At 37.7% G+C, this 22709-nt stretch overlaps 3 protein-coding genes across 4 annotated transcripts; 1 reads left to right on the top strand and 2 right to left on the bottom strand.

Annotated features, from left to right (window-relative positions):
- Positions 1–1970: 1970 nt before the first annotated feature.
- On the bottom strand, positions 1971–4895 carry LOC107685327 (C-C motif chemokine 20-like). 2 transcript variants are annotated; one of them, XM_016481881.1, is made up of 5 exons: positions 4483–4894; positions 3997–4126; positions 3534–3681; positions 3391–3423; positions 1971–2357 (listed from the first exon to the last, which is right to left on the bottom strand). In XM_016481881.1, exons 1-5 carry the CDS (start codon positions 4541–4543, stop codon positions 2349–2351), a joined length of 381 nt encoding a protein of 126 aa, XP_016337367.1. In that variant the 5' UTR covers positions 4544–4894; the 3' UTR covers positions 1971–2348. The 2 variants fall into 2 exon arrangements, with proteins under 2 accessions (XP_016337367.1, XP_016337372.1); XM_016481886.1 differs by lacking the exon at positions 3391–3423 and having other exon boundaries at positions 4483–4895.
- Positions 4896–8155: 3260 nt separating this feature from the next.
- Positions 8156–19718, top strand: LOC107685131 (serine/threonine-protein kinase NIM1-like). Its single transcript, XM_016481645.1, has 3 exons — positions 8156–8161; positions 11841–11843; positions 18665–19718. Exons 2-3 carry the CDS (start codon positions 11841–11843, stop codon positions 19415–19417), a joined length of 756 nt encoding a protein of 251 aa, XP_016337131.1. The 5' UTR covers positions 8156–8161; the 3' UTR covers positions 19418–19718.
- LOC107685140 (DNA polymerase epsilon subunit 4-like) lies at positions 8586–11164 on the bottom strand. The gene is made up of 4 exons (XM_016481658.1): positions 10731–11164; positions 9591–9675; positions 9442–9483; positions 8586–8835 (listed from the first exon to the last, which is right to left on the bottom strand). Exons 1-4 carry the CDS (start codon positions 10974–10976, stop codon positions 8822–8824), a joined length of 387 nt encoding a protein of 128 aa, XP_016337144.1. The 5' UTR covers positions 10977–11164; the 3' UTR covers positions 8586–8821.
- Positions 19719–22709: the final 2991 nt, after the last annotated feature.

The raw sequence follows: 22709 nt of genomic DNA, 5'->3' as shown, positions 1-22709 counted from the left end.
TATTAAAAATTGTCTTTGATCTTTCAAGCTCTATCGTTGTACTCAGCGGTTGTTGCATTGCTTCAGTCCAAAAGAACTTAAATAAAAAGCACCCATCCATAAAAAAAGTGTCTTACACGGCTCCGGGGGGGTGAACAAAGGCCTTCTGTAGCGAATCGATGCGTTTTTGTAATAAAAATATCCATATTCAAAACATAATAATCACTTGAAACTGTGAGATCCACAATGAGCAGGAAATAGGAAAGGGTTCCTCAGAGTTAAAGATGCCTACATTACCTGATTTATTTAGAAAATCCTGACGGGGTTGATGCAAAGTAATGACACAACTTGGATAGGCCTACGTATTTTTTTAATGGGAAATATAATTCAAGTTTTATGTATTGTTTGATATATTACAGATCTCTGCCTTTCAATACAAATGTATGTTTTTGAATTTGTTGCATTTTTCAACACTTTGTTTGGCAGTTTTACATTGGAGGACAGGTTAAATGACATGTATTTCCAAGTATAGAGCATGCATTTAAAATAACGCTGAAGAAATAATATTAAAATGTACTCAAATATGGATTTTCACACTTGAAATAGTTAAGCCTGGGTCATTCTAAACCCCGGGTAAAGGATTCCTGGGGTTTCTTGTTTCACATTTCACACTGCTCATAATTTAGCTGGGGTTAACAATTAATCCTGGGTATTCATAAACTGAGGATTCACACAGTAAGCTCCTAAACCCCGGGTTAACGTTCTTATTTGCATATTTGTGGTGTCAGTTTCATTGATTGGATGAACGCAGCACGCGACCTGTTTATAGGGTTGCCAACTTCAGAAAAGGAAAATAAGGGACAATCGTGGTTTTTCATAGAAAAATAAGGAACAGAATAAGGGATACACACACAGGCCTATTTTATATATATATATATATATATATATATATATACACATATATATACAGACAGACACACACACACACACACACACACAGGTATATCTTTTAGATTTGTAATGTTTTTTTTAAATGGAGTCTCTTATGCTCATCAATGCTGTATTTATTTGATCAAAAATACAGAAAAAAACTAATATTGTTAAATATATCACTCCAGTTCACGTGTTTTCCATCACTTTTTGACATTTTCTCCTCAAACGCTTCCGTGACTGTTCAAAGCATATGTATATCTAGAGATGCATATTAGCGGCTGTTTAATACGTAAGCCGTCCGCCATATTGGAATGTCAAAGCCGGTCCGTGAACCCTCGAGAGCAATGCCGGCATCTGCACTGCAACTGTAGTTATACGCATTAATATCTATATCTTCAGTAAACTTCAGAAGATGCTTTTGCTAAACTAACACAACAACAAGATGAAGCCATTAGCTAACAAGGCATTTAAAAGGTACTTTAGTTTAATTGAGTTAATACATATTAAAAACACAAACCAAACGTGAAGGTTTATCCAGTTTCTTCAAGAATTTAAAATTAGGCATTTTTTATAACCAGATGCTGCACAAAGTTGTTGCATCTTGAAATTCATTGATTTTTATTCTGAGTGACGACATATAGACCGTTCCAAGATGGCGGACGCGTCGACGTGTCTGGAGCGGTCGAATGTGGATTCTACCTATTCATATCTATGGTCCACAGCACATGAATATGAGCCACGCGATTGGCTGTCTGTTGCTAAGCATCTAGCCATAACATTGCAACATCGCATCGTTTCACACTGTACACGTCTGACACCGCAAAATGCGGCTAAACCTGTTCCGGAGCAGGCTTTCATAAACCAGAGTAAAAAGCAGTGATAAACCCAATTCTAAACTACAGGTGTGAAAAGTACCTTTACCCAGGGTTAAAAATGTGGTTTAGAACTACGATAACCCCGGGTTAAGCACAGTGTGAAAAGACCTTTAACCTCTCATCCACTAGGAGAGGGGGAATAAGTTACTAGTCTTTTACAATAAAAACAAAATCATACATACATTTTTTTTCCCATTTATTATTATATATAAAAATTAGTTGTGTTTTAACATACACAAGATCATCTGTAATTGCACTATAAATTGGTCGAGAACAGTCATACCAGCTTACTGGACTCTATAGAAGAGCTTATATAAGTTATAGAGACTATAAATAGCTGCAGAGATTATAAACAACCTTTAAGAAGTCTCAGAGAAGAATACTTTGGCATATAGATTAACAGTCATTTGAGAAGACATCTAAATATCACAATATATCTGGATAACATAGTGTTTGGTAGTGAATGCTATGAGTCTACATATAATTTTCTTATACATATAAGAAAACAGTTGACACACAAGAAGGCTGGAGTTTCATGAATCACCTGTCCTCCCTCAACTTTCACTTGGTCTAAAAGGAAAGAAAGCAACTGTGATTACTTAAGTATTCACGGACATTACGAAGTCATAGTATAAAATATAAGTAAGTATAAAGACTAGCATTTAACCAAACAGACTAGTACCTAGATTAATCACATATGATAAACTTTGGTTCAAAAGTTAAAATAAAACTTTAAAATAAAAAGCCGTCCCTCACACGGCTCCGGGGGGTGAATAAAGGCCTCCTGTAGTGAATCCATTCGTTTTTGTAAGATAAATATTCATATTTCAAACGTAAAAACACTTTTCTCTCACTTCCGGTATTCTGTCATATGCGGAAGGCGTTCCGGCGGATGACGTAAGACGTTGATGTTGCATGATTAGTGAAGAGCGTGGAGAGAGAACAAAACAAAACGCTGGTCACGAACTAGAAGCACAAAACGAGGATTTGTAAAGAAAAATGTCGGAGGATTTCGATATAAGCCAAGAGGAGACTGGTTTTCCTTTGCTAAAGTAAGGAAACTTTGTTTCCTTTGCTCCTGCATTTCTCAGAGGCGCGCGCGCAACGCATACGTCTTACGTCATCCGTCTGCATGTCTTCTGCATACCACAGTCAGCGGAAGTGAGAAAAAAGTATTACGTTTGAAATATGGATATTTGTCTTACAAAAACGAATGGATTCGCTACAGGAGGCCTTTATTCACCCCCCGGAGCCGTGTGAGGGACGTTTTATTACGGATGCGCGCACTTTATTTCACGTCTTCTGAACTGTTGACAACCGAACACCCGCTTACCCCCATTGTTAAAGCTTGGAGGGGCCAGGACAATTTTTAATATAACTCTGATTGGATTCGTCTGAAAGAAGAAAGTCACATACACCTAGGATGCTTCGAGGGTGAGTAAAACACAAGCTAATTTTTATTTTTGGGTGAACTAACCCTTTAACCTCTGATCTAATGGTACATCCGTCAGGTTGATACATTATCTCTAGAAATCAATTTATCGATGGAAAAATTTTTACTTCCACAAAAACACTAAAATGGCATCCTGCAGACCTTGTTTACCTTGTTCATCTTTTGAGAGTTAACAACTGCGACCTGTCAATAAAGAGAAAATTACACTCAAGCCACTTAGTTTCTGGACCACAGAGCATAAGTTTTATTTGGACACTGATGCTGTTACTTCCTTAAATCCACGGAGATCTTACCTCCGACATGACGGGTAGATTCATATGTGGATGTAGCCACATGGTCCTGCGGGCTTTGGCTCCCATCCTCTGGTTCAGTTTCCGTAGTAACCTCTTCACCTTCCTGTCCCTTGGATCAGCGCACTTCACCGCCTTTTTGGTGTACAATCTGTCGTGATTCAAACAAGCGAGAACGTGAGCGCCAAGATCTCAAGAGCTCCCCCAAAACCTCTCTCTTTACATAAGGCAAATCCTAAATCTCTTAATCTGCTACGCTTCAAGTCAGTGCAGTCTAAATTGGCCTCTGTGAAGAAACAGTTTGGGCATTGTCCACCCAGCCTGAGTGCATTCTTTTGCTCTACTTGCCTGACAATTACCGCTCTCAGTAATAAAAATCTGACCTGCTTAGACAGCAATGCCTGTGAGCTTAAATAGGGCATATTTTCCATGTCTGTGATTGCTCCAGGATGCCTGGAATACTTGCATGATGGCTCTTATGCTGCAATCTGGCCCCTCCGTTTGCCTCTCATACCTCAGGACGTCTTTGGTCCGGACTTTGCCGTGAGAGTACTGCATGCAGCACTGAACATCTCGCTGCATTTGCACACCCTTCCCTGGCATAGACAGAAATCAAAAACCGGCAACAGAATTCAGCACAGAATCACACCTGGAACCCATCATTAAGTATCATAAACTGTGCATATTAACTGGCATGCTCAACAGTTTGCAGAAGAAATCATGTGTCTTAATCAAATTTGGACTCCTTTTTTGTCCTTTTTGGAGCTTCCTGTGCCTCCCATCATGTTTTAACACACCTCATATCTTCAGACATGCGTGAAACTCCAGCATCCGAAGCTCCTGAACCGGTCTGGCTATCATAGCATTATGCCTCTTTCCCTCCCGCCGAGATCTGGTCCCAACCGCCCCGTTCCAACATCACAATCAGATGCTAAGGAGAGTTTCACCTTACCTTCCAGGCAGCCGAAGAGGACAGCCCAGAGGAAGAGGATGGAGACAGTCTGCAGGAACATGGTGGAACCTCAGAGGGATTTTTTCCTCCGTGCTGTCTGCTGTCTTCTTGTGCTGTTTTTATTTCTGTCCTCTCTCCCTCCCTTCCCCTATTTTTTCTCTCACACGCTAACACACCCACACCCACATCTCCCTCACTCCCCCCCTTGTGTGCTGTTTTCACAGTCGTAGCATCTCCCCTCACTGTTGAGAAATGCACAACTCTCTTCAATTAACACGTTGAGCTGTGCAAGTGCTGGTGCGATGCGTGGCATAATCGCTGCAATTTTGAGCCCATCATCCGTTTGCTTGAGAGTTTGCAAAGCTCTCAATAATAAATACATACAGAATTCTTCCAACATTAGAAGAAAGAAGATTAAAAACAGCATTCTTCAATGATATATGTGTCTGAGGTCGAATGCTGAAGAGAAGGAAACACCTTACATTAAAATGCCCAACTTTTGGCAAACTTATGATTTATTGCAGTTGAAAATGTTGGAGCAGGATAAAATACAGTCCTGAGGTCTGTTTTGCAGGGAGGAGTGTGAGAAAACATTCAAACAAACAAAACATCAGGAATCAATAGGGATACTCATGTGCAGACATTTAGAGCCCGTCCTCATGTCAAGTTCTTGAGTCATGTGGAGAAACTGTTGGGACTTTATGGTTTCGGCATACCTGAGATCATTAGATCGAAAATATGCCATCTGCGTGTCCAAGGTGGGTGTGTAAGGCATGCAAGAATTCAGCTGCAAAAACATACCTTGTCCATGACCTCACTTGATTCCATGGGCCAATATCTCATCTTGCCCCCATATCTCGTTGACAATTAAGGTATCTCATCGAATGAAACATTTCAGCTGCTGCTCAAAGAAAACTGATCATTTAATGAACCAAGAGCAAGTTTTTTTGACAAAGTGCATTTGACAAATGCACACAACTTTTACATTAATCAAACAGCATCATCTGTTTGAGTATTTGGGGGAAGTTTGTTCCATTTACTTGAGTATTCCTAGTGGGAAAAAATTGAGGATAGTGACTGAGAGGTGGCAAGTTTGAACCATTGCCCATGAGCCAGAAACCTAATCCAGATGAGCTGTCCTTGTCAGGTAACATGTTTGTTAAGTGAAAACACCTGCATCATCTTAGGTTATGGATTCATAATATTCAGATTCTGTAAATTCAACATATGTCAAACTACACTGCCTGGCCAAAAAAAGTCGCCATTTGGATTTAATTAAGCAACTAGTGAAGAGTCTAGGATTGGATCATTATTGCAGTGATTAATATGTTTCTGGCATTCTTAACCCTAACTGATGCAGTGCGTAGCTTTTTATTTCTTAAGCAACCATGTTGAAAGACGTATCCATGTCCATACTCCAGGATGACAATCTCAAGATTCATTGGGCCCAAATTGTGAAACAGTGGTTTAAGGAGCGTGAGTAGTCCTGAGCTTAACCTGTTTGAAAGTTTTTTTTTGATAGGACTCGCCTATTGTCAATACTAGATCTCTGCCAAAAACTCAAGCCAACTCTTGATGGAAATAAATGTTGTGATGTTGCATAAGTTTGTCAAAACAATGCCACAATGAAAGCACAATGTTATCAAATCTAAAGGCGCTCCAACAAAATATTAGAGTGTGCAACCTTTTTTTTTTTGGATAGGCAGATAAAGTCAACTCCAGCACATTCCAAGACTTTCAATAAGGTCAGGACTCTGTGATGGCCACAGTTTGAGCCTGATGAATCTTGGCATTGTCATCCTGGAATATGGACATGGGTACCTCTTTCAGCATGGTTGTTTAAGAAATTAAAAGCTACACACTGCATCAGTTAGGGTTAAAAGAATTGTTGCAAAACATGTTGGAAACATATTAATCACTGCAATAATGATACAATTCTAAAATCTTAAGGATCTGATTATTTAAATCCAGATCTTCTAAATGAAATCTAAGTCTTTGCTTATGCTAAACTCGCCACAATGCAGAGACGTGGTTATTCAGTTATTCTGAATGCTTTAGCTTGTTTCATTGTGAATACTAATTTGTTGTGGCTCTTATCAAAACATTGCATTCTACACTGTAAAAAATATTCCGTAAAATTTACGGTAAAAAAACGGCAGCTGTGGTTGCCGGAATTTTATCGTAAAAAATACGGCAGCAACATTTTAGGTTTTATGGTTTTAACTTAAATTTACAGTTAATCAAATTTGAAATGTAATGCAGGGAATTCTGGGAATGTCAATTTACGGTTATTCATTGTAAATTATATGGGCCTTTTCACTTCCAAAAACGGTATACTACCATAAAATTACATGTAATGTCCAATACAGTTTTTCACCGTATATAGTAGGGGAATTTACCGTTAACCATTTAACAGGTTTTTACTGTAGCAGTTTTACAGTCTTTTACCGTTAAATTCACGGTAATTTTTTACAGTGTAGTCTGCTTTTATGGATTACCAATTAAACACAAATGAACCCTCTTTTCTCAAAAGCCATATGACTTGTAGTGTTAATGTAGCACAAACAATGAAGAACATGTCATGTGAACATTTAATACTTTGGGTTAAGGGTTTATTCAAATTCCTAATCCTAAGTGTGAGCAATAGCAATATTGATGAATACTAATAAATACTCTGAGCTCTCCATAGAACAATGATACTGAATTTTGCAGTTGGTGAGTTCAGTCCCTTGCAATACAGTGTCTTTCTGTTAACTTGTCATTGGAGCACATTACAAAAACCCATCCACACAAAAACAACTATGCAAAGAATTCTCAGCATGCATACTAGAGTTCTTCATCATGGTTTAAATTGCTCATGTGATGACTCACATACTTGCTTGTCTTAATCTAAAATTAATTAACTTTATTTCCTGGATCAAGACAGAAAGCCAACTTAACTAACGTAAAATATTGGTTTTCAATTTTTTGGCAACGTTTTTATTTCTGCTGGATCGACAGCATCTCTCACACTGCGAGGCCACCAGGACTATCCATTCAAGGCAGACTGTTTTCCCCTGGGGACATGCTTTAGATAAATCTCAGGAAAGACACATGCTATGCTGTGATGATTGTTCACATTCTACTCAGTTCCTCCTGAACTGGTGATTCATAAAAATCTTTGGGTACGTTGGCATGTAAAATATTGTCTTTAAGCTCCATGCCTGAAGATAAAGTCCTAGATATTTACAGGTAAACAGTGATCTCATCCTGGAAATTGCGGTAGTCTGACGGTCTGATTATGGTATAGCCTCAGATGGCACACTGTTCATAGTCCTTCACTGACTGTCTGGTGCATATTGAACACAAACCTTCAAAGCACAAGCAAAAATTACAAGCTTCAGTCAGACTTTTTTTTCTACACAACCACCAGAAGTCACTGCATAACCCAATAAAAACAAAATTGTTTTAAAAACTATTGTTTGCATATAGCGGCTGTGGACTTTAATTCTCAATGATTTGTCCACAAGTCTACAACATAGGGTGTCCCATTTGTCATTTTAGGTTTCAAAAAGGTGCCAAAATGAAACGAAATTAGTTCTTTAAATTAATAGTTTTTGCAGTAAGAAAAGGCCTTATAACTATAAGCACTTTCAAAAAAGAACTGATCACAGTTTGCCAGGTTAGTGCCATCAAATATGTTCGGGTTTATTTTCTGTCTGTGTAATGGATACTAATTAATTTTGGATGGGCATATATTTTAGACAAAGCCTACATGCATTTTACGGTATTTTTAAAAAATGTTTTTTTTTGTTGTTGTTTTTTTACAATTATTCATAGAGAAGCCATAATTTGAATGTTTCCATTTCCAATCACTGTAATATGATCGATCACATTTATGGCATGTAAAAACAAAAACTGTTATTCATTATTCACATGTTGGTCAAAAGATCTCTTCTGGTTTTAGCGGGAAGAATAATTTGCAGACCAGACTTTCTGCTGATAACCGAACATGTGTCAATGCAAGAAACACTCAAAAAAAAAAAAAAAAAAATACAAATATTTTTTTTGTCCCTCTCACACAATGTACACACAACACTCTTGAGAAAGAGATAAAAGAGCTTCACTTTATTTAAACACTAAACATTGTTTTAAGAATCTTCGAATATTGAAAAATACAATTTGCACTTTACAACTTTGACAACCATACAATTTTATCAAACTGCTAAAGCATTACCAACATCACAATGAAAAAATAACATGTCTCAGCGATTTCTCCTCTCTTTTGATTTCTCAAATCTGAAACGAAACTTCAGAACTTGTTGACAGTCTTTATATTCATATCTATGCACCTTTTCAGTCAGTCCAGGGTACCTACACAAGAGTGATACAGAAAGCAAATAGTTGAATTTAAAGACATGACCTTGCTTACACATGGTTGAATTGCTTCATTCCACCAAAGTTTGATTCAATTCCCCTTCATAGGTTGCATGTCACATTATACTTTTGGGTCTAAACTGTAGCATCAGCAGCCAAAGTAACACTGTTGCAACTGTTTATCATTGTAACTAATAATTTAGGACAAGATCTTTCAGCAATTTAGGACAGATTGCATTCATGCTGTGAATCATCAACTGTACTCAGACCACCTTTGTGAGCCGATTCACTGCAGGTTACTGATGGACTTTCACAAAAAACAAGCGAACCGAACTCTAGACAACGAATCAGAATATCTTTATTGAAACAGCCATGTTATTACCAACTGCCTTTGTTTCTGAATTCCTAGAATCAAAGGTCTTCGTGGTCACATATAATCTGCCACCATGGCAGAATATTGTTTGGTTTTAGGTTTGCCATTCTTGGAAAATGAGGTTTGAAGGGAGGAAAGAAATATAGGCAATCAAAATATTCCATAAAACTCTTTCCCACTCCTTTAGACCTTTGCCAGCAGGAAATAACATTAAATTACGACTCCCTTACCTTCCAAAAACGCAAATTCATCTATTGCTTCAATAGCATTGTCTGCCAAAAGAGAAAAAGCACCAATCATTACAGCATCAATAAAATACCACTTGTTTTTTTTGTTAAAATTCTATTTAATCTATTTTAGAATTTAACTTATAACTTACCCAAGTCTTTGCGCTGCAGAGTTTTTCTCTTTCCCTGTTGTGCATAAACAAGAGCGTCCTTGGCGATCATTTCAACAAAAAGCTCCTGCAGGCAGACAAATAATTAGTACCATTTTATTAACTGCGATACAACCGTCTTTACCCACCCGAGTGTATCGGAGGGGCCATCCATACATTTTTGTCCTTGGCCCTGTGAATTCAAGCAACGGCCCCATCAAGGTTTTCATATCAACAAATCTAGCCTAGTTTGAACTGCAATTCAGAATATCCAGACAGACAAGCACTGTATCCATGCATGTGACAAACCCAGACAAACTAGTATCAAAATGTTTTAATACCTCCTCTCTTATACATGATAGCACCAGTCATATTTTTCTGGCACTGTGAGAACTTAATTTGAATTTTCATTGCTAAGGCAATTGCAGTAATTGGCGGTCAATGTCACACTTTATAGAGAATTTTATCCGAGTCCTCGGATTTGAGTGCTTAGTTATTAATATTTAGTCATATTACATTTGCGATAAAATAAAGATTTTACAACCACAAACTCAGACAAACAAAACCATGAATACATAGACCTAAAGATCTAAAACTGACAGGCAAAAGGAGAGAGAAATAGAAAATCTTACATTCATTGATTTTGCACGTCCATTTTTATGCCTTGAAAACATAACTGTTTGGTTTTCTGTGATCCATTCTATACTGCTGTTGCAAAATCTGTTGGTTTGTCATCAAGATCATGTTATCTAGCTGGCTAACATACAAATGGTTTTATTGAAATTGCAAAAATTACATCAATAAAAAAGTGCAAGCCAATACCAATCAGTAATGTTTTCTAGCAAGCATTTATAAATGGAGTTATATTATGCCTGTTAAATTTCCAGCTTTTTTTTTTTGTTGTAAATATATGTAATTTTATGCAGAAAATGTTTTTGTACATTTTGTATTTCAGAAAAAGCTTTCACATTATTATTATTATGTTTACAGAAAAAAAATATAAACGAGACAGAGTGTAGGCAGAGAGAAAGAAATAGAAGTAAAATTGTATATTTGACACAAAGAGACAGACAGAACTGGAGTTAGAAAGACGAAGGGAGGGAAAAGAGACGAATCCAGCACGTGTATGTGTGTGTATCTCACCGTGGCTTTAGCTATGATGAACACAGACTCTTGACTGGCCAGACTCACGTCCGGATCGGCTTTCATCAGAGCTTTGATGCGGGACAGCGGTAACTTGGCGAGGCGGTGCTGCTGCTGTGCGCCCGCGGTGGGCCCAGCTTGCCCATTCCCCCCGTCCTCCTCCGGCTCGGCGCTTCGGGGGTCGTCCTCAGCTCGGCTGCGGTCCACCTCCGACTCCGCGGGAGCTGCAGGAGCAGTCGCCGCCATTGACGCACGCGGCTCTTAACAGAACGTAACCTAAACCGAAAGCGGATTGTCTAATCTTCTCCCGCCAAATCTGACTGTAAACACAACCTCGAGGCGGACGGCGGAACAGACGTCACAGCGCAACGTCATTTTAGCGGGTCAACTCATTCTGTCCAGTATAGGTCAGTTAAAGTCCATTAAACAGCGCCATTGACAAATTAAACGCACTTCCAGGAAGGATGATTTTTAATCGATCACAGATGACATGTTGTTTCCTCAGTTCAGAGAGACTGATTGGTGATAACAACAGAATACTGACTGCATACAAGGGGAAAAAAAAAGAATTTTGATTTGAGGGACTTTCTGAATCAAAGTAAATATTGGAGTAAATAATCGGAATAATGTTTAAAGCCTATTTTAAATCTAAAACCATTCCTGTGCGTTCACACTTGTAGTTCGGTTCTCTTGGTTCGTTTGGTCCTGACCAAAAAAGAAAACTATACATTTGGTTCTGGTCCGCTGAGCGTTCACACTGGCATTTTTGACAGCGAATCTAAAGATACCGAACCTAAAGGCACAGTGATACGTTCACAACCTGATTGGTCGGGTTGAATGACGTATATTTTGTGACGGAACTCACCGAATACCCCAAACAAAAGCTGTGTTCGACTTAAAGCGGTGCTGTGCAGACCGATCAAAGTACCCATTCAGAGATCTGTCTGCTCAGCGCCGCTTTAAGTCGAACACACATAATACCGTCTGCTGGACTCATTGCTGCGTGTACTTATGATTTTATTTCCACCACCTGTGACCTCACGAAGAGCTCATAAAAGCCACTTTACCTCCTCGTTGCTCCATGTTTGCCCTCTGCTCATTTTGTTTTAGATGGTACGGCTCGTTCCGCGTCGTTAAATCATGTCGCATATCGTCGCATCTTGTCATTACTTCCTGTTTTTGGTTTGTTTAGAAGTGTTTGGTCTGTGATGCATTCATATTTCATTCGAACCGCACCAGAGTTGGTTTGGAAGCGGACCGAGAACCATCTTTTTAGCGATCTCGGTCTGCTTGTTTGGTGCGCACCAGGGTTCGGATGGCAGCGTTCACACTTACTCAAATGAAACAGAGCAATCGCACCAGGGTTCATGAGAAGTGTGAACACACCCTTAATCTCATGCCTCATTACCTCAGAATTCATTTTCATTGTTTTGTCATCACATAGTACCATGGTACCATGAAAGACTACTGTAGTATTCCTTGAATAATTAGCTTTTGATGAATATAGCTATTCAGCATGGCCGAACTTACCATTGTTCTTGACTGGGCTGCAGCCCATGGGCCCAGGCTTGTAGGGGGCCCTGCCTTGGCCCGTTTACGTTTGTTTGGTTTGTTCAGTTATGCCAGTCAGAAATTATTAGCCGCATTTTTACTGCACACACAAGGGCTAAAGGGGCCAGCCGGGGCTAGCAGCTTCCACGAAGCTTCGACCTTCGAAGCCATAATCAAACAGCATCAACTGGGTATTTATTGTAATATTTACATAAACTGGGTGTTTATTGTATTATAATGCCTATTTAATATTACATCTAAACTTTGACTAGGCTTTTGACATGTTGCATATTAACTGTACTATATGTGAACCTCAAAACATATTCAATTTGACCCACTTGGGGTAGTGATACACATTTCCCCCCATCCTATGAACAAGAAATATGAAAATGACATTGAGAACAAGTTAAAGTTTGAGGAATTTGTGGAATTCAAGGGTTAAACTTTTCCATCATTATTGCCCATGAAAAAAAAATAATTTTCTGGAGTAAATTAGGTAAGTTGTCACAAAATGGGAACCTGCCATTAGACCCCTCTTATGATTGTAAAGCGCTTTGGGTGTGCAGCTATACACAATGAAGTGCTATATAAATCCTTCATTCATTCAAATAATTTCATGAAATTTAAAAAAGACAAATAAAGTAAATACAGAAATATAAATCCATTGTTTTGGCCAACAGAAATTGTAATTCAAACATAAAGCACACATTTGACTGCAATGAAACATGCCCCAATCTGATTTTTATTGAGAATATTTTGTCCTCAGAATGCAGTTTAATCATCTAGTTTAAAAATTAGGCCTAGTTTTAAAAGTTAAGTTTTCATTTTAATACAGTTAAGAACTAGATGTTTAAAATCACTGCTAGAAAATAGTCATTACATGTGTAATTTCCATTTCCTGTATCTGTAGTGCCGTGTTGTAAGCTTAGTATTAGTATTTTTTGCACGAATCGGCTGTTTGCATGCAGCATTTCCGCAGCTCCATTGGGGTGTGTTACATTGGATATTTCTCACGGAAACATGGCTCAATAACACAGTCCCAAACAGTGCGATTGAGCTAGAAGGGTGCTACATCTACAGAGCTGATAGAACAGCTGTGGACTCCGGTAAAAGCAAAGGTGGGGGCGTTTGCATCTGTAAACAGAGCTTGGTGCTGTTATTACTAAATCCCACTGTTCCTGCTGATCAGTTTATGTACCCCCGGATGCTAAGACAGCACAACTAGGACAGCACTCCCCAAATTTCATCAAAATGTATTTTGCCCTACAAGAGGAGACAACACTCTTGATCATGTTTATACAAACATCCCCGATGCATACAAAGTAACTCCCCTCCCCCATGTTGGACAATTTGACCGCTTATCCCTGTTCTTGCTCCCCAAATATACCCCCATCATCAAACGTGTGAAACCCACTGTGAGGACTGTAAAAGTATGGCTAGAGGAAGCAGACAACATGAGTTCCAGTGCTTGTCAGGCCACACTGGTCTCACTCACAGACATTAGTATCTACACCAGCTCTTGTTCTATACCACATTAACAGGTATGGCGATAAAGTATACACCCATAAAATAATTAAAACATTCCCCAATCAGAAACTTTGGATGAACATGGAAGTCAGACTCCTGCTAAAAGCACGTGACATAGCTTTCAAATCTGGCAACCAAGAAGCCTATACAGTTTATCCAGGGCCAATCTGAAGAGGGGAATTAAAGCTGCTAAACATAATTACAAACGGCGGATTGAGGATAAATTCAACAACAATGATCCTCGGCATTATGTGGACAGGCACATGCCCTCACAGACTACAAACCATCAAATAGCACCCCTCCCCCAACCAGTAATGCCACACTCCCAGGTGAGCTGAACATCTTTCATGCTCGCATCAATCGTGGAAACACAGAATCACTCAACAAATCTGAGCTTAATAATTACAACTCCTCCATCCTCACCTTGAACACTGGCGTACCTCACTCACAGACATTAGTATCTACACCAGCTCTTGTTCTATACCACATTAACAGGTATGGCGATAAAGTATACACCCATAAAATAATTAAAACATTCCCCAATCAGAAACTTTGGATGAACATGGAAGTCAGACTCCTGCTAAAAGCACGTGACATAGCTTTCAAATCTGGCAACCAAGAAGCCTATACAGTTTATCCAGGGCCAATCTGAAGAGGGGAATTAAAGCTGCTAAACATAATTACAAACGGCGGATTGAGGATAAATTCAACAACAATGATCCTCGGCATTATGTGGACAGGCACATGCCCTCACAGACTACAAACCATCAAATAGCACCCCTCCCCCAACCAGTAATGCCACACTCCCAGGTGAGCTGAACATCTTTCATGCTCGCATCAATCGTGGAAACACAGAATCACTCAACAAATCTGAGCTTAATAATTACAACTCCTCCATCCTCACCTTGAACACTGGCGTACCACAGGGCTGTGTTCTGAGCCCAATTCTCTACTCCCTTTTCACCCACGACTGCATAACTGTACATGGCTCTAACTCCATAATCAAGTTTGTGGCTTGTATGGGAGGGTTGCAAGAAAAAAGCCACTCCTCAAGAAAGGCCACGAAAATATTGCAAAGTCTAGATGTGCAAAGTTAGTAGAGACGGAGACATTTCCCAACAGACTAAAGACTGTAAAGCAAAATTAAAGCAAAAAGTGGTTCAACAAAATACTGACACAAGGGGGTGATCCTTTTTCCAACTCAGTGATTCTGTTTTGTTATTTTTAATTTCCTGACATGTTGGTGTTATATCTTTCACTTGGATGTTATAAGTTGCACTGAGTAAATACAGCTGGATAAAACAAAAACTGTGTCCATCTTCATTTTAGACTGCAAAGCAACCAAATGTGGGTTTAACCAATTTAAAGGGGTTTGATTCTTTTGTTTACCCACTGTACGTATTTACTCTTATTTATATACACTGGCTATTTGCACTTCTGGTTAGATGCTAACTGCATTTCATTGACCCTGTACTCTGCACAATGACAATAAAGTTGAATCTAATCTAATCTAATCTATTATTACGTCCATCTAATTGGAATGAGTGCTGGTGATCGCTGGAGGATTGAAGACTGTAGAGTGAGAGGTTGTTGTGCTGTTCTCTACGATCATTCATACATACACCAGCATGAAGGATCCACAGCTACCAGGTAAAGTTTATTTCTTCATGGAATAGAGTATAGGGAGAGTTTGTAATCAAGCAGAAAAATATAAAAAATTTTTTTTTGAAATAAACCATCTCTTAGGGCTATACATTTTAAGACCTGTTTTTTGAGCAGTGGTTATGTGTCAGGTTGCATAGATTATGAATAATATATCAACCGAGAATAATGATAATGATAAAGATAATTTTCTTACAAGACAAATTAACGTGATCCTCTATTAACGGCATATTAATTACACTGGATATGCATAAGATCTCATCATTTTTTCATTGATTTGGAATTTTGTTAGTTAATAAATATTTAATTTCAACTCTTAATATTTGCTCCTAAACACAGTTGTTTTTTAAGATTCAGTTTCAGAGTACAAAAGATGTTGGTGGAAAATAATTGTGTTGTTTTGTAGAATTTAAGTGCTAATTATGACACTTAGATTTTTTTTTGGTGTTACAGTGCAATTTTTTTTAATTAAAGGCAGCAAAAGTCATTAATGAAAAATAGTGTGATTAAATTAAGTCTTATTCCCAACTATTGTTTTCTTCCTGCAGCATTGGTGTTACTGATATTGAAAATAGTTCAGTGGATATCCTGTGTATTTTTAGAAGTGTGTCGAGTCTGCAACCTGTGATGCATGGTCTTAACGTGGCTCCTAATCCACCCTTCTTAAAGACTTTTCTATTCAGACTTGCAAGCCTGATCTTGCCTCCAGTGCAGACATACTGGACATTTGAACTAAAATAGAAAGGACATGCAGGCATGGATTAGGATTATACAAGAACATCTAGAGGGATGCAACTATGCAATATTCCAAAACAGTGTTCGAAATGTTATTTCAATATGCTGGTGTCACGCAAGTCTTACATTATAGGTTAAGTCTTTAATTAAAAAAGAAAAGAAAAAAAAAAGTGAAATTTATGGTAAAAAAAGAAAGAAAAGAATGTCAGCTGTGGTTGACTGAACTTCACTATAAAAATAGAGTATCGACATTTTAGGTTTTATAGATTGCGCTTAAATTTACAGGGGACAAAAACTGTACATAATGTAAATACACCTACCTAAACTGTAAAAAAAAAAAAAAAACTTTGAATCTCAAATACTACATAAAAACCCATGTCAAAGCAACAGAATTCCCCCAAATGTTGCATTGCAGCATGAATAAATTATGTGGTTATTCTTAAAGGATTATTGTTTTGCTGTTTGCTGACTTCTTTTAAAATTTTGTTATTATTTTGTCACTATTGTTAGTTATTTGTTGTGTTGTGATGTAATATATTAAGTGTCCTATAAGAGTATATGTCAAAATTACTGTTACTTAAGAATGCCTTGGCTGAATTAGGCATTGTGCATTTACTGAACAAATTCAAAGTCACAAAACTTAGTACAGTTATTAAGACAACAGTTGAGCCTAAAAATCCGAACGCATCAAGTTGAATTGGATTTTTACCTTTTCTCAACAATTTTTTTTTTTACAGTGACTTGACTTGAAAAAAGGTACACTCTAAAAAATGCTGGGTTAAATATAACCCAGCGCTGGGTTAAAAAGGGACAAACCCAGCGGTTGGGTTGTTTTGACCCAACCGCTGGGTCAAAACAACCGTATAGCACCTCCGTGAAGTTGGCCCCCCACCCAACGCAAAACGTCGGCAAAATAGTCTCAATCGTTTGTGCTTCGTTTGTGCTGTAAAAAGTTTCGTTTGTGCTGCTTCGGTTTTTTAGATATTCAAATAATATTTACGAAGCAGCACAAACGAAAATGTTTACAGCACAAACGAAGCACAAACGATTGAGACTATTTTGCCGACGTTTTGCGTTGGGTGGGGGGCCAACTTCACGGAGGTCATCAACCATCCTGCACATGCTAAAGACGTGAATTATACCTCAAACTGTGTGATTTATTGAGAAGAGGTGTTCTATTACATGTCTAAGCAATTAGACTTGTTAGTTTTAATTAAATGGGTTGGAAAGTCCTATAAACATAGATTATGAGACTTGAATTTCGGTAATTTGTTCAATTCAATTAGACTATTTTAGTGAAATTTGTATTTATTTATTTTTTAACCAAAAAACAAAAACGTCTGCACACTGAAAGACATACAATTAGACCAAGGCAAGGGTCTATCACAAACATTACTTTAATTTAACATCTATAGGGTGACAAAAGTGCAAAAAAGTGAAAAGATGTTTCAGCTCATGCTTTCTTCAGTGCTCTAATTGTACGTCTTTCAGTGTGCGGACATTTTTGTTTTTTGGTTGATCAAATTTTTCTTGTTTTACGCACCTGAGAATGGACTGGTTATCTTTTTGGAGCGCATACAATATCTTTTTTGATAGTTATTTTTTTTTATCAATATTACTGGTCAGAGGTAGATTGGATATCTATTTTTTTTTTTAACTGAAAAAATTGAAAATTTGAACTGAATTAACACTACCGTTCAAACATTTAGGGTTTAGATTTTATATTGATTGTTTTTTAGTTTTTTTTAAATGACATTAGTACTTTAATTCAGCATTAAATGTATCAAAGATGTCAGTAAAGACATTTATAATGTTACAAAAGATTTCTATTCATCAAAGAATCCTGAATAAAATGTTTCTACATCATGGTTTTTAAAATAATATTGAGCAACACAACTGTTTTCAACACTGATAATAATCAGAAATGTTTTTTGAGCAGCAAATCAGTATATTAGAGTGATTTCTGAAAGATCATGTGACACTAAAGACTGGAGGAATGATGCTGAAAATTCAAATTTGATCACAGGAATAAATTACATTTTAAAATATATTTACATAGAAAACAGTTATTTTAAATTGTAATAATATTTCACAATATCACTGTTTTTATTTTTGATCAAATAAATGCAGCCTCGGTGAGCAGAAGAGACTTCTTTCAAAAAATAAAAAAAAAATATTACAGACCTCAACCTTGTGAACGGTAGTGTATAGGTCAAGAATTATATTTTAGTTAAGAACATTTACAATAAAAACATTTGATAATAATAATTGATTAAATTCTGTAATTGATTTAATTTAAAGTGGACATTTTTCCATTATATGACATGTTTACATTCTGAACCAGTTTGTTTACATGGTACAGTATAAGCATTTTCTCTAATTATGAATTTGTATGTGTTTCATTTTACACAGTATGATTCAGTCTAATGGATCTATCTATTTCGTTGTTTATTTTTCAGCATGAAAACAACATCATCCATCGTGACCTGAAAGCAGAAAATATTTTTTACACCACTTGCTACTGCATCAAAGTGGGTGACTTCGGTTTCAGTGTTGTCAGTGAGCCGACCGAAACCCTGAACACGTTTTGCGGCTCCCCGCCGTATGCGGCACCTGAGCTGTTCAGAGACAAAAGCTACATGGGCCGTTATGTGGACATCTGGGCGCTGGGTGTCCTACTCTACTTTATGGTGACCGCCACCATGCCTTTCTACGGTGACAACTTAGGCCGACTGAAACGCTGCATCCTGCAGGGGGCGTACAGCATCCCGCCCTACGTCCCTGAGTCCTGTCAACTGGCCATCAAAGGCATGCTGAGACCCGTACCTGTGGACCGGACCTCGGTGTCGCAGCTGATGCTATGCTGCTGGCTGAAGGGCATCGAATACCCCAAACCCTATCCTGCTTTCAATGCGACACCTAATTACCTAGCTGACCCCGCGAAGAGCCTGTGCATGGAGGAACAGGAAGTGAAGTCAGCCCTGAGCGAGCTGGGCATCAGTGGCACACATCTGCAGAATAAAACCTGCACTGACTGCCGCAGCCCAATAACAGGAACTTATCGTATCCTGCTGCACCGCATCCAGAAGAGGAGATCCGTGGAAGCGGTAGGATATTCCGCCCTGTACCCAGAGGATTTTGGTACCAAGAAATACTGGACCAACAACGCAACGGCTAAGCACAATCCTTCGGCAGTGTGTAACATCCTATGAAGACAAGTGTTGAATGATTCATGGGTGGATAATGTGTTTGATGCCATGTTTCAGGAAGTAATGAATTTACATGTATGAAGTTGTGCTGTTTTTTTTGTTGTTGTTGTGAAACCCAGCATCCCAGAATCAATCCCAAGATGAGTATTTTACTTTCTATAATATTTTTTGTAATATACCAAGTTAGAAGGTTCCCTTATTAGTGTTTTGGTGCTTATCTGCTGCTGAATATCAAGCGTAGTGTTAGTTCTGGCAGGTCACGTTAGTCAAGCTCGCATCAGCTGACCTTCAGCTGATCCCCATCTACCTATGGGAATACGACACCTATCTAAGCATTCATATATAAGGTCCCTCAGTATTATCAGCAGTTTTCGCATTGCTCAATAGCTAATTACCCTCCTCCATCCCCAGCTCCTCCTCTGTCAGTCGGGATTCAGCCTTCTGATTCTCCTTGAATCAGACTAATTCTAAAATGTGTACATAAAATGATTGAACTTTATTTGCAATACATTTATGTTAGTTCTGTTCTGTTTACCCTGGGGGGGTTATTGCTGCTCTCCCTGCTCTCATCCATGCTAGGCTGCATGGATGCGCAGGGAGTTCTTGCCCAGAACAGAACCATACCGCCAATCCAAACTGTATGCTAATTGTCAATCATCTTTGACGATAGTGGTCCTGACAGAACTGTTGTTTAATGACAGCACAACAAGAATAGCCCGATTCCTGAAACGAAATCATTCTCACGAGCCAGTTCTTTTAATGAATCAAAAATGTACATAGCAACAAGTGTAGCCCGATATCCGAGACTAATGACTCTCTTGAGCTGGTTCTTTTTAGTGATCAAAAACATACTGCTCAACAAGTGTAGCCTGATTCCCGAAGCGAAAGTTTCTTATAAGCCGGTTCGTTTTAGCGAATCAAAAGCATATAACACAACAAATGCAGCCTGATTCCCGAAATGAATGAACTGATTATTTTTAGTGAATCAAAAATATTCAGCTCAACAAGTGTAGCCCCATTCCCGAAATTAAATCATTTTGACCAGCCAGTTATTTTTAATGAATCAAAAATGTACAGAGCAACAAGTGTAGCCCGATTCCTGGAACTAATGACTGTCTCGAGCTGGTTCCTTTTAGCAAATCAAAAACAAACAGCTCAACAAGTGCAGCCTGATTCCCAAAATGAATGAACCGGTTCTTTTTAGTGAATCACGAACATGCGGTGCAACAGGTGCAGCCCGATTCCTGAAACGAATTATGAGCCGGTTCTTATGAGCCGGTTGTTTTTAACGAATCAAAAACATACAGCTCAACAAATGTAGCTTGATTCCCGAAACGAATGGTTCTTTTAATGAATAGCTCAAAAACGGGATTGAATCATTATAACGGAAATATACTCATATTAATCAGAATGAATCAGTTGTACCGCATAGTTTTTGTGTTCTATTTTACAAAATCTCCAGGGTCCAATGGGGTCCAAGGTCTGAGACCACTTGTGCAAATACTTAAATTTGTAAAACTTCTTGTTTATTTGTATGTCACTTTGTTTTAATTTTTTTTAACAACAATAAACCCTTCTCACTGAGGGCTCAGACTTTTAGACCTCAATGAGGATACAGCTGCTTTCCTTTTAACAACCTATTAGCCAATATATGCAAATCAAAACATTTCATATATTAGCAGCAGAGATTGCGTGCACATTTGGATTCATCATACACATGTAATTCTAATGGAGGATGTTTTTATTTTGCAGTCAATCCATAAGTGGTCATTTACTGTTGCCAAGTTGAATATGGAGATATGGCTAATACTTAACGGTTAGGAAAACATTTGATACATTTTTGTATCTCTGAATAGTTGAATGTTTGAGAATATTGCTTGTTTGATATTGTCTGAGCCACAGCTTTGGGTTGAGTGTCATATGAAGTAAATACTTGCAATACACTGGTTACTGGCTGTTCTGGCCTTATGTAACAAAGTTCACATGTATTTTTTATAAAAGCCTGACAGATTTTATGTTTAATTTGATGGACTCGACAGCCATCTGTTTCCATTTAAATAGCTGAATTGCTACTTAGCAATCATTTGCTGATCTCAGTCAGGGTTTACATTGAATGTATGACGCAAAGGATTAAGTGCTAATCAGCAGTTAATCCTAATTAGCGTGGTGCTTTATAAAAAGCTTGTGGTATCCGCGATTATTCCATTCTATAGAATTAATCATCTTTATTTTTCCTGATAAGGGAAACAAGCCATGGCACATTCATATCAGGAATGGAGGAGATCTGCCAAGATGCTGTTTTTACAGGCATAATAGTGTTTTGTAGTTACACACACATGCCTTTGACCTTCTAAATCATATTTAGATACATGTCATGTTACTAAACCTTATATTACTCAATAACATGACATATAGATCTGAAATTGTTATTGTACTCCACTGCAATCATTTGCAGCATGAGGTTTAATTATCAAGCATTGCATGTGATTTATTGTTAGCTGATTGCATGTTAATATTATCTTTTTGTTTGAGCTCATACATGACAAATATATTGTACTTTGCTAATATGATACGTAACATTTCATATAACGTCACATGAATTACAGATGCTACTTGAAAAATACATTGTATTATATTTTTATATAATATTTTCATGACAGTTAAGTACACTTTCCTCTCAAATTCTCATTACTGTGATGCAACAATAAATAAATACTGTTTGAAAATTATATATTAGGAAGTATTTATGCATCAGTGCATTAATATAGAAATATAGGAATTACAATTAAAAATAGCAGGACATCAAAAAAGATATAAATGTCCCAATGCATATGGTAATGAGAATGAGAAAATGTAGAAAAAAAAAGTCATAACATTATAGACTAATGCAAAGTCTATAATGCAAAAAACAATAAAAAATCTTTATGCAATACATTTACTTTTTCATTTTATGAACTGTGACATGGATTTTTGAAATTCCTAAGCTTTAATAAGAGAATATACATTGCCTGTGTACACCTCTATAATTCATGAAAACAGGTCTGACATAAATCAGTGTGTGCTTCAGAATCAGTGCTGTGGTTAAAAAAAGGAAGAAAGATCAGAAAAACTGCTCGTTGAGCAACATCTGATCAAAAAGTATATAGAGACATTTATTTTCTTATGTAATCCAATGCATCTTGTTCTGAACAATTGCGAAAGCAAACAAAATGAATAGTAAATATGTACCCTAGTGATTAATTACACAAAAGACTATCCAGTAATCCAAATAGCCAATTTATTTTATTTTAAGAGT

Source organism: Sinocyclocheilus anshuiensis, unplaced genomic scaffold, assembly GCF_001515605.1.
Source record: "Sinocyclocheilus anshuiensis isolate Anshui unplaced genomic scaffold, SAMN03320099.WGS_v1.1 scaffold689, whole genome shotgun sequence".
Lineage (NCBI taxonomy): Eukaryota > Metazoa > Chordata > Actinopteri > Cypriniformes > Cyprinidae > Sinocyclocheilus > Sinocyclocheilus anshuiensis.
This window is presented reverse-complemented; position numbering and strand designations above follow the sequence as displayed.

Coding starts and splice junctions, on each gene's coding strand:
- LOC107685327 (XM_016481881.1), bottom strand. CDS start 4,543: ATGTTCCTGCAGACTGTCTCCATCCTCTTCCTCTGGGCTGTCCTCTTC. Junction 4,127..4,482: donor CCTCTTCGGCTGCCTGGAAG/GTAAGGTGAAAC, acceptor TGTCTATGCCAG/GGAAGGGTGTGCAAATGCAG. Junction 3,424..3,533: donor ATCTACCCGTCATGTCGGAG/GTAAGATCTCCG, acceptor CTTTATTGACAG/GTCGCAGTTGTTAACTCTCA.
- LOC107685140 (XM_016481658.1), bottom strand. CDS start 10,976: ATGGCGGCGACTGCTCCTGCAGCTCCCGCGGAGTCGGAGGTGGACCGC. Junction 9,676..10,730: donor TCATCATAGCTAAAGCCACG/GTGAGATACACA, acceptor GTCTGCCTGCAG/GAGCTTTTTGTTGAAATGAT. Junction 9,484..9,590: donor TCTGCAGCGCAAAGACTTGG/GTAAGTTATAAG, acceptor CTCTTTTGGCAG/ACAATGCTATTGAAGCAATA.